Genomic DNA, 12,113 nt, shown 5'->3' on the forward strand with positions numbered 1-12,113 from the left:
CACCGTTGTAATCACAGAATCACAGAACTGTAGGAGTTGGAAGGGACCTTTGGAGATCATCTAGACCAACCCCCCTGCCAGAGCAGGGTCACCTACAGCAGGTTGCACAGGAACGCGTCCAACCACGGTGGGTTTTGAATGTCTCCAGAGATGGAGACTCCACAACCTCTCTGGGCAGCTTGTTCCAGTGCTCTGAAATCTTCCAAGTAAAGAAGTTTTTCCTTACGTTCAGATGGAATTCCCTGAGTTCCAGTTTGTGTTCGTTGCCCCTTGTCCTGTCACCGTGCACCACTGAAATATCTGGCCCCATCCTCTTGACACCTGCCCTTTAGATATTTATAAGCATTGGTGAGATCCCCTCTCAGTCTCCTCCAGGCTAAACAGACCCAGGTCTCTCAGCCTTTCCTCATAAGAGATGTGCTCCATTCCCCATTCCTTCAATTTTCTTCACAGCCCTCATGATTCTCACCTTCCCCTTCAAGCCCTTGCTCTGGGGCTTTGCAGCCCTCATGATTCTCACCTTCCCCTTCAAGCCCTTGCTGTGGAAGCCTCAGACACCCCAAGGGTGTCACCATCCTCGACCATAGGCGAGAACATCCCGCGTCGGAACCCTCTCAGGGCCCGCACTCCCCTCGCGGCCTGCACCCACACGCAAGTCTGCGCATGCGCCTTGGCCCCTTCCCGCCCGCTGCGGGTGCGCCTGCGCGGCGGGGGGCCGGGACTGCCTGCGCACATTGCGCAGCTGCCGACGTAGCGCGGAGCCGCAGATGGAGCCTCCCCCCAGCACCGCAGGTAGCGGGGGGCCGCAGCGCGGCCCCTCTCTCCTTCTCTCCTATTACCCCCCCCTCCCCGTCGCCGCCTCAGCCCACCGCCGCCGCGCCAGGGCTTCCTGTGGGAAATCCCCGCCGCTTTCCGCTTGCCCCCTCCCCCCGCCCCCCAGCACACGCCGGCGAGGAGAGCAGGCTGCGCCCCGCCGCCGGCAGGTGCTGAGAAGGGCCACCTTGAGGGGCTCGGCCCGCCCACCCCCGGCCCTCGCAGCGGGCTCCCGGGAGGGCTTTCACCGCTCTCCTTCCCGCTGCGGCCCTGAGCCCCAAGGGCAAGACGCGGGGCGGCGCTCGGCCTCGCCTCAGCGCCAGGGCAGGGCAGAGCAGGGCAGGGCTGGGCTTCGCTGCTGCGGGGTGTCGGGGTGGCCGCGGGGCCTTGGCGCCCTCCGGCCTGCTGCAGCCTCCCTGCCTGTGTAATGTATGAGGTAAAATACCAAGGTTATGCGGCCCTTCGCGTTACCAAGGTCTTGTCCGACACAGTCACAGCCACCCAGAAGTGAATTTAAGGCTGTGTCCTTATGCTGGTGTAATATTCGCTCATCCGCCACGTTCCCGAGGCAGGTGGCTTTGGCTGGGTGTGTTGGTGTGAAAAGGCCGATCCTCTGGCACAAGGAACTCAGCAAGGTGTCGGTGCACTTTGGCTGACACAGGGTATTGAGACACTTGTAGTTGATGGTGAACCGCTGCAGTTGTGACTCTGCACCGCAGTCCATGTGGCCTGTGGCCACCTTCTTCAAGAGCTGAAGGCTGCCAGCTAAGCACAAGCTCTTGATTTCTGATGGAAACTTGTCCTGGGCCTGGCTCTCCAGGTGCTCCAAACAAGGCACTTTTAGAGTCATCAAATTCTGTTTTGTTGATCATATCACCTAAGCATTGATGTGTTACGAAATTAAGAAAATGCTACAAAACCACAGCATTTCAGGTGGTGGTTGTTCATCTACAGTGTAATTTTGCTCCCAGTTGTCCCTTGGAAAAAGTCTAGTTATTACAGTAGCTCAATTCAAGCTGTTGTGCATTTAGCATATGTCTTGAAACACTGAAGTTCATCAGGGTCCTGCTTCCCTAATTATGTCTATAATGACATTATATGTCCCTGCTAATCCATGTTGCGGTTGTATGTTAGCTGTGGTAGGACTACTGAGGATGTACTTTGGGCACGTGCGATGCGACGCCAACACTGAGATTCATCTGCTGTGCAGTGGCATTGCTTACTGACACCTCTTTAAATCTGCTACCTTGTTATCCAGTATCTTTTGCTTGCTGCACACCGCGCCCCCCCCGCCACCTCTGTCAGTCCCTAGCTGTAAGAGCTCTGTTGAAAACCTCAGAATGTGACCTAAAAGCAGAGATGCCTAAGTGAGGTTGTAGAGAAACTGGAACAATAGCTGCAAGAGGTGTGAGCTGCCCTGTTTATATCAGTAAGGTGTTAACCCTGGTGCAGTATTGTTTTAATGTCGTCATTTTTAACTGCTTCTTGGCCCACATACAAGAAAAAAGAGGGAGAATCACAGTTTAGTTAATTGCTGCCATGACTGATGCTTCGTTTTATGGTCACAAAAGACAAAAATATTCTCATGGCTTTGCCAGGTAGTAGGGAGTGAATATCAAGGAGTCCTCTGAAGCTCAGAATGTAAAACCTATGAATTATGTCGTGATTTTTATGGGAGGAGTTTTTGACAAACACCATTTGGGAAGGAACTGTGGCTGTGTCATTAGGTGGTTGCATTCAGTAAATAAATAGGTAGATAAATCCGTTGTCAAAATTTTATGTCACACTGTTTTGTTTTATGCTTCTTCAGAATTAATGTGCTGCAGCTCAGCATTGAAGTTGATTTTTGCATGCAGCACTTACAAAACTCTATAGGGTGCTGTTTTCAGTAGTAGAGGTCATGGGTGTGCACTTGGTTATAGCTGTCATTTTCAGATGATGATGTCTGGATCTCTAGTCAAAGTTTCACAAATGTGTAAAGAGAAAAGTTGGGTTATTGTCAGTAGCTTAGGTACACAATACAGGTTTTGGTACCTATCCTGGATGTTTTTTTGGGTCTTAAAAATAGAGGGGTTGAAGACTGATTTCATAAGTTTCCTAGGCTACTTAAAATATCTGTCTTTTATTGTCACGTGGAAATCTAGATTGTTAAATACAGCAGCAGTATATCAGTGAAGGAGAGAACTGGGTTTGCACAATGGTTGTGACTTGTTTCAAAGTGGCATGGGCAGTGAGACAGAGCTAGAAGAATATACTGCAAGGAATGAAATTATAGCTTCAAAAGATAGAAAGGAAAAATAATGGGAGATAAAGCAATGTTGATTTTAAAGGGTAAAAATATGCAAGTAAAAGGAAGGACAGTTTCATCTTTTAACTAAACTTCTTTTAGATAATATTTGTGATTAAAAACATAGGTTGCCACTGTCGAGAAGGGAGTTGAACGTGAATGACCTTTTTGATATTCCTAGTGTCTTTGACCTGTGTTGGCAACATGAAGGGAAAAACTGAAAGATCTATTTGAACTCTTCAATGACTTTATAGTATTGAGTGCTTTGAAAGGATTCTGTAGAGTTTAAGATCCAGAATAACATCTGCAATCCTTGTGTTAATATAACCAAAAGGCTTTCAACCTTCTCTTTTTTTTCAGAACACCTCATGCTCTGCAAGTTTTGAAACCACTGGTGTGTTTTGGTCATAACCATGATGTTAGTTTCTAAGGTCTTAATTCATTTGTATTATACTTAAATACATAGGTACAGAAATCAAAGGTAGGCATTGTTTTTTCTTATCTTTTAATCCTTACTTTCCATTAAAATAAAAAAAAAGAAAAAGCAGGAAGGATGGCATTTGGTCCTGTTACTTAAAAGCTTTGCTCTTAATTTGTGTGTGGTATTTGTTATTTGGAATGGAAGGTGTAAATTGTATCTTCAAAGGAGTGGCTAAGGAGCTAAATATTCAAGTCTCAAGGAGTTTGGGCAGGTTTTTTTTTTAATGAAACTTTTATTTGTGATTGTTTTTCTTTATGCGTTATCACACAATTCTGAAAGTTAGCAAAGAGGAGTAGGTAGTGCAGTAGCCACCAATTAACATTATTTGATATGGTGGGAAACCTTAGATGGTTAGCATCTCCTCTCATAATAATTGTGGGGTTTCACTGGTTGGTAGACTTTCCTGCCTCACTTCATCCAGATGCTGGATACTTTGCTCTTTTTATGTAGGTTTTACCTGTTGCTCATCTCTTGTTTCTGATGCAAATTATTGCATGGTTCTTGAGGTCACTGCTTAGCTCTATTTAGTGTGTTCTGTTTGGTTTATATACTTCAGATAGTTTGTGAATTTTGCAGGGCTTTTCTCTATTTCTTACTCCAGGTGGAAGTAAGCAGTAAATTCTTGGACAACATCTACGGTTAGTTAGAAAGGGCATAGAAGAAATAGGGACTGTATGCTTGGGACCAGTTTCAGACAAGAGGTGCTCAAAAGTTTGGACTTCGCTTAATAAGTGTGGAACCCTGTCTGTAGGAATGCAGTCGTATCTGTGCCGTTACTATATTTTTGCTGTCACAGAAAAAAAACCCAAAATGTGCATTTTGTTGCTGAAATACTGCTGCCATGGTATCTTTGTTTAAGTGACAAAAAGTTGTGTGGAGTACTTTACATCAGTTACCAAGTGAAGCATTCAGAAGCTTTATGGTGGCAGAATTAAGGCAGGCTGTGCTATTTTGTCCTTGGCCAGTCCACGGCCCTGGTTGTTACTGTGTGTTCTGTACATTTTGCTGGAATCCTCATCTACAGTTGTCAGAAGGGATTTGAGGTGGGGTGGGGTGTTCCCTTTATAGGTAGCACATACCCTAAGTTTTCCTAGCTGGCAGGTCTGTCATACTTGAACAATAGTTCAGGCTAGGTGTTAATGAATCTGCATTATTTTCAGTAGTAAATATTAAGCCCTGATCTGTAATTAATTTTCGGGCCCTGTAACTGGCTTTGCTGTGTGATCAAGAGTGTAAAAGAATCTTCTTGTGTCAAAAATCTTCACAAGCAACTTCAGGCTTGGCTTTACTTATTACTCACTAGATGTATGAGCATTTGCAATCCACATGTAATTAACAAGTAAGTGTGCTTTGTCGGGTCTGCTTTTCCTTTTCTTTCTAGGTATTACAGACTTGCTGTAATATAGCCGTTGTTCATTTTTAGCAAACAGCCTTGTCAGTATTCTCGTAATCCAGTACTGCCATATTGCAAGAACAAGAGCCCCAAAGCAAAATGTAAGATAACAAATTCAGCCGGTGAAAAAGGTGAAAATTGACTTTGAGGTGATGATAGAATGGTGAGAAGTTAAAGCTTTGGAAATTTTCCCTGGTGTTGTCATCCCTGTACTTCATCTTAATTTAAAATGATGTCAGTATTATCGTAGAAAGATCTCAAAATCTGTAACTTTTTAAATACAAATAAATCTATTCCTACACATTTAAAGAAAAAAAAAAAGATTGCTACGCAGAGAAGCATATCACATATGTTTCACTTGGATTATAACACTTCCATCACTTCATGTCCTTCTATACTTTGAAACCTTAGTAGAGAGCAAAGTACCTAAGACTCTAGTTTGTATGCAAACACGTATGTGCAAATGAAATTACCAAATTCAGTAGCATTTCACGTACGCATAAAGGTGTTTGGGCCTGGTCCATCATCAGTCAGTTTACACTAGATGTTTTTAACTGATAAAAGTCCATTACCTTTAAGAGGATCCTGAATGTTTTTGTGGGACCAAGGTTACAAAGCAGAATGCTGAAACTGTTTATCATTTTGTCCCCATGAACCTCTTGGCAGTAAGAGAGTAACCCCCTCACAGGCTACAGCACTGGGTACTTAAAGTATTAATTACATTAATACAGAAAGTTACAATTGTAGGAAAAAAACATAGATTTTGGAAACGTACGTTTTTTTCTTTCCATGACTTTCATGGGTGTATCTCTAAATTAATTTGTTCAGATGTGTGACTTAGTGTTTTACAATAGAGGTTTTAAGTAGTTGATCATATGTTCAATTATACAGACTTTATTGATAATTATTTTTATGATCCACATGTGCAAATACATTCACATGGATTAACGTAAGATTGGTAACTTTTATTAAATACAAAATGGGTAAGCTAGGCAGAATATGAGACATGAAAATTTTGAGTTGAACGCATTCTTTTCCTGGAGTAGTAAGCTATAATTACCTTTGCCCGTTCAAAACACTGTTACAAGTACACTAAAATAAATCTGAAATGATTTTTGTAAAAATTGAACCTCTAGAGCCAATAGTCTGATTGATGAAAGGAATGTTTGCCAATAAGCATGCAATTAACACTGTGCTGCTACTTTTGTTATTAATAAAAGTGTGATTTTTCAGTGTAGTTTTATAATTAGCTCATAGGCAAGCGTTTTAAAACAAAACTTTGGGATGAAACAGAATATTTACAGCACAGAAATAATTTTTACCAACTGATACGAAAAATAACTGAATCCCCCAAATTAATGCACTTACATAACTTAGCTATAAACTTGTTATTCGTTCTCCAGCCCATCTTAACTTTAAGTGTTGTTTATACTATAGATATGCACATGGAAAAATGAGAGAATGGCTGGTAAACTTAAGTTTAGTAAGCTTATCACAGATGAAGGCAAGACCTTCCCTTCCAGAAAAAGAACTGTGTTACACTTCTTTAGAGTGGAGATTTTCTTTAAATGTGGTGTAAGTTAAAGAACGGGAATTCTGCATGTATGTTCTTGGTTTTCTTCCCTTTCACTGTAATAACTCTTATTATTTCTGCTGCTGAAGTTTGTACGTTTTCAAGTTCTATTTCTTAGCTTAAAAAAGAAAGGCATCTTAGAAATCCGTCCACTGACAACTGCATATCTTTGATAGCACCTGGTAGGAAAAAAAAAAAAGTAAGGTGTATTTAAAAAAAATAATAATCCCTTTTATGGCTCCATGTTTCTGAACCAAGGCCCCAAAATAATGAAAGTGATTGTTTTAAAATGTTTATATTTTGAAGAGTGTTTTATTTTTTTAACTTGGATTCTTGAACCTTGATTGAACTTTCTACAGCATTTTTGCTAGTAAATAACATAACTGATGTCTAAAAGTTGATGTAACTGGGACTTCAAGAAAAACATGGGATGTAACAGTTGCTAATGAAAATGTTAAAAACTTACTAAAACTTTCTCTGTTCTTCATGTATCCTGTGATTCTTACTGAAATAGCTATAGTGTTTAAAGTACTGCTTTGAACTGTTTTTTAAAAACGTGCATAGGTAAACAGAACCAAGAAAATCCAAATTACTGGTGGTATAATGAGAAATGCAGGTTTCAAAAACTATTACTGGAATCACTTGACTCGCCTTCTCTTGGATGCAGAAGGTATGAGGCTTCTGTAAATATCTGGGTAGACAAGTTTTCAATTTTTTTCCTCATCTTTTCTGAGTAATCTATGTCCCTGCTACCTGAAGTCATGAGGGAGATGAAAGGAGAGCTGTAAACTACCAGGAGGACACAGTGGCAAGGGGGTGAATAAGTCAGTTACCAGCTGTGTTGAATGAAGAGGGGAGATGATAAGACTTTTCTCAGGACACTCTTCTAGAAAAAATTTTGTCTTGGTGTCCCCTTTTTGTAATAGTCTTCTAATTAATATGACAAGCCACTACAGTCCCTTTCGTGATTAGAACTGTAAAGCAGCTTTGTGTTTCATTCTCCTCTAGTCCTCTTAAAGGTCTTGTGCATACAGCACAGGTCTACACCGTGGTCCTCTCTTTCTCAAGGCTTTCCTGGTTCCAGTGGTGAGAGGCAAGGAAGCCAGGAAAGTATTCATCATCTGTTTTCCCATCTTCCATATGGATTGAATTTGATGTGTATTCTGTGCTGTTCTAGTGGTTGTGACGCTGTTGTTCCTACTGATGCATTTATTTCATGATTTTTTTTTTTTGGCCATTTTTACAAAAATAATGAAAACTGTTAAACTGATTGGCTGTGGTCCTTGGCCTTCCATGGCAATAGCTTTTGCAGCTGAGGGTTTTGATCAACCACAGAAAACTATTACAATTGTAGTCTTGTGCCCTAGATATTGTATGCAACCAGAGAACCATTTCAAGCATTGAGATTTGCCAAAACCCACAGATTTTATTTGTAAAAAAAATGAAAGTCTTAAATGCATTCTTAATGTTTTGCTGAATAGTGATATCTCCCAGTTTAGTAATCTCTTGCTCCTTCCTTTAATTCTTTACACTGAGCTGAGGTGGTACAGAAGACAATTTCTCTTTCATAGAGATACTCACTTTTGTGTAGTTTTCTCCCCTTCTGTCTTTTTTCTTTTTTTCCTGTCAACCGCAAGCTTATAACCTCTATACCCATTGTTTATCCTCTCCTCTGTTCCTAGTCCCCACGAGGAGCGGCAGCATTCTGGAACGCGCTCATCTCTTGTCTTTAGGAAACATTCAGCAGTTTCACCGTACAGATTCCTTGCCTGTAGCCTTATTCACATTTTCAAGGAGCTAGTGACTTAGATGCTCTAACACCTGCAAGCCTGCATTCTGGCTTAACTTATGTGTATATTTTTACAAAATACTTAGTTTTTACTGTTAAATCTATATAGTCTGCTCTTTGTAACCTTTACTTAATTAGCTTCCATCCATTAGCGTTCATCCATCTGTCCCTTGTAATGTTTGATGATACTAGCAAATTTCAACAGAATGTAAGGTTAAGGTAAAGGTAGACTCTGAGTATTAAGTTGCTCTAACAAACATGGCTGAGGAAAAGCTGAGGAAAAGCTGCTGCTAACATTTGTCTGGCCCCCTGGAAGCCTAGAGCTAGCATGGTCTTTTTGGTTCTCTTTGTGGCCAAAGCCATGATCGTCTCAAAACAGCCTACCCATAAGACCAGGTAAAGTGTGTGGAGGATGTGGGTAGGAACCAAAGGTATTGGCTTTCAAATGCAGAAGGCAAACTGTAGGAAAACATATATCTTGCTTGTCTGGGGATAATTTTATTAATGTTTTTAAGAGAAAATAAAACAGTAGTAGGTTTGTTGTAATGCAGATTCTTCTGAGGGACTAGTCTGCTGCAAATCTGGCATTAGAATAAGAATCATCTTTCTTAGTGCAGAATAGTGAACTTTCAAAAAGGAAAAATGTACTTATTATTCTAGAAACTGTAATATAGTTGAAAAAAGGCAAAAGGAATTGATGGTTTCACATCATGGCTGTCTCATGTTTTTTGATGAAGTCTTGCTTCTGAGGTGTTGTTTCTTTGAAAGTTCTTGCCATATATGTTACTGCAGAGCTGATTAGGTTGGATTGATGATGATCTCCTTGCAAGTACTTATATGTTGGTATCAGAAATGCGTTACTCTGCATGTAAACATATCTTTCTACCTGATATCTGGTATTGTTAATATTTGTGCTTTATTTTTATTTAATATTTTGTGTAAATGCTAGGTATACCAACTTCAGTAAATATGTTTTAAGATCCTTGAAGGAAAAATCACTGTAATTGTAATGCAATGGATAGTTTAGAATCAAGGGAAAATATTAAAATACTTAAGGCATTACAATTGAAACTCATAAGTAGATACAGTACTGTCCAAACTGAACCACTGCATTTGAGCTATTTGGACAGGTGGTTGCACCCAGGTGCCTAAAACTGCCTCCTAGACATTATAAGATGATTTGAACTGCTTATGCTTTTCTTGATTTAAAAACTGATACTTACCCACAAACATTCTTTTAAAAACTGTAGATGAGATAATAAGTGTCTTTATTCCTTTTTCCTTTATACCATTGAATAATTACCTTTGAATTACTGTTGTAGCTCTCTTCTTGTTCTTTGTACTGGAGATTACCATGTGTCCTGATGTACCCTCTTCTTCCTGCATTTTCAGCATGTGCAGGTTTGGCAACATGGGACTAAACTGAGGCAGTTTGCCTGGAGCGCAGCTCTGTCGTGGTTCTGGTTGAGCTGGTGTTAATACCAGTACAGCTACATCTTGCTATCAGTCTTATGCCCCTTTCCTTTTGAAATCAAACAGAAATTTAGGTGCTTAAGCTAAGCTAAGACCCAAAAATCCTTTTTGTCTGTTCCAGGATAACAGGGCCACCTTTTCTTTTTTTTTGGGGGGGGGGTTTGTTCATTTTTTGGATGCCCTTGTCTTGTTTCCTTTCTAGCCTTCTGTTGTACTCCTGTTCTCATCTCCTCTTTGTCAGTAGTGTGTGTGTGATCCTTTCCTTGGAGCCCTGTGCTGCTGCTGTTGTGGGAACTGGTTGCCTCTAGCCAGCTCTGCCAGCCGCCCTTCCCAGGCCCTAAATGCTTCCATGCTGTCTGCTACATTTCCATATATGCTAGGGTATAAAAGTTAAATGAAGTAACTGTTAGAACTCTGATAAGTAGATGTAGTTACTCCAAAGTGTAAACCAGTTTGAGAAGCACTTTTTTGCATGTATTTGAGTTAGCTTTTTGTCTTGAACTGGTCATTTGCTGTGTGGTTTAAGTGCATAATAGCACTGATGTGATGGGGGTGAAGGAGGGCAACGGGGGACTATTAAAACTTCCCTTTTGCTGGCAGCTAGCAACCCACTTGCTTGTCTGTATCCACATTCATTGATCAGTTTGGTTTCTGCCTACTCTAAGCATCAGTATAACTAACTAAATTTTTTTTTTAAAAAAGGGGGAAGCTTAGGCTATAATTTGAGCTGGTGGTACTCATGACAGTGAAGTCTTCCTTCTTGTCCTAGTGTCACTATCATGGGCCATTTGTGCAGTTATACAGTGAACTGGATCAGAGAATTTAGTTAGCTGAAAAATTGCCTGGCAATAAATTTATTTACCTTTAAACCAAATTAACTTCCCCTTTCAGTTCACCACAGGGCTGCAGAGCACATCTGTGTGGGCAGAGGGAAAAGAGCCTCCAAGGGATCAGGAGCGGCAGGACTGCTGCAGTGCCCGCTTGCTTTGACCGAAGTTAGTAGAGCTGAGGCACGTAGCTTGCTGGTGCTCTTTCCTGCCATGTCATTCAGCTGAACTGATTTGTCCTTTTTAAAAAATGTGGTTAAAAGTTTTATGATGTCTTTGTGTTGTCTGTAACATAATAGATGCTCGGTACAGTAATTGCAATGATATTCTGCAGGAAGTTAAAATGAAGGATATTAAATTGTAATTATTTCATCTCAGTCATGAAAATCAGAGCATAGAAGCAAATCTAAGTTGTGAGCTATTTGTGTTTGGTATTTTTCTTGTATTTAGAGAAGACTCTTTATTTTCTTTTCTTTACTGTAGAGATTCCAAGTAAGACATTTTTGAGGAGAAATGTAAGTCTTCAGTTCAGATTCTGTATATTGCTCATTGTAATCCTCTGTTTTGTTGCCAGATTCCCCCAGTAATATCCTTTCAACACTGTGTAACCTCATAGAATTAGTAAACTTTAAAAGATGACTTAAAAATGACTAGAGAAATGTTAGTCTGTTGCCTTTTGATCTAGAAGTAACTGAAGGTGCTCTGAAAAATAGTGTTTGAAAGCGGTATGTAACCTAAATTTTACTTCTTTCCTTAATTTCAATACATCATACTTTTAATTTCTTTCATTTCATCTAGATTTTTTTATTAGCAATTTTAAAATGAAATTGTTGTCACTCAAAATAACGGTGTATCTGACAGTACAGTTTTCATAATGTGAATAGCTGATGCTATATATCTGAAGTGCAATATCAACATCAAAGGGTGAATAATAGTGTGTTTGAGGAGGAAAACCAGATATTTGGTATAACTGTGTTGGACTATACAACGTTCTGAACAAATGTCCTTTAAAGGGTTTTTAACTCAGAAGCTAAGAAGTAAAAAGCTGTGCTTGATAAATTCTCATCCTTTTGTTTTGAAGAAAGTGGATTTGGAAATGCAGTATTTTTTTTCTAAATGGTCTGTGTTGTTTAACTGTTCAAAATCACTACCTGTACTCATAGTACTGAATTCTGTTTTGAGACAACTGAAAGCAAACTGCAACTGTACTTTTAAGCACAGAATTCAGGTAACAGCGTTTGTTCTTGTTAAGTTGAATTTCTCAATGGAAAAACTCCTAGCTCCTCAATTGAGAGGCTTCTGAGGTTTTTTTTTTAAAGAACCTGAGGTCTTCCATGTAGCAATACACATTTCAGGTTGTGGTCTAATATCTGGCTTCTGACGGTGAGTAAAAAATCCAGTTTGTACAGATAACGTACATAGAAAAATACTAGTATCCTGAAATAAAAGTAATTCTCAGCCTTTGTGTGGTCTGTAT

At 40.2% G+C, this 12,113-nt stretch overlaps 1 protein-coding gene and 1 long non-coding RNA gene across 7 annotated transcripts in view; one reads left to right on the plus strand and one right to left on the minus strand.

The window, feature by feature from the left end:
• LOC134510622 (uncharacterized) overlaps window positions 1-645 on the minus strand; it is a 72,673-nt gene extending 72,028 nt beyond the window's left edge. The window contains exon 1 of the long non-coding RNA XR_010069674.1: window positions 521-645. This is a non-coding gene — a long non-coding RNA (uncharacterized LOC134510622). The remainder of the gene's footprint in view (window positions 1-520) is intronic.
• Window positions 646-678: 33 nt separating this feature from the next.
• Window positions 679-12,113, plus strand: part of CMC1 (C-X9-C motif containing 1) — a 50,281-nt gene continuing 38,846 nt past the window's right edge. Inside the window, exons 1-2 of one of the 6 annotated variants that reach the window (XM_063325228.1) lie at window positions 694-792; window positions 10,701-10,804. Coding sequence is in view for 2 of the 6 variants with exons in the window: in XM_063325226.1 (XP_063181296.1) it covers window positions 768-792 (25 nt within the window). In the remaining 4 variants the exon portion in view is untranslated. Of the gene's footprint in view, window positions 793-3,460; window positions 3,582-10,700; window positions 10,805-11,119; window positions 11,152-11,210; window positions 11,362-12,113 lie in introns of all 6 variants that reach the window. The other 5 variants (XM_063325227.1, XM_063325229.1, XM_063325231.1 and 2 more) reach the window with 5 other exon arrangements.

The sequence above is a fragment of the Chroicocephalus ridibundus genome, chromosome 2 (genome assembly GCF_963924245.1).
Source record: "Chroicocephalus ridibundus chromosome 2, bChrRid1.1, whole genome shotgun sequence".
NCBI lineage: Eukaryota > Metazoa > Chordata > Aves > Charadriiformes > Laridae > Chroicocephalus > Chroicocephalus ridibundus.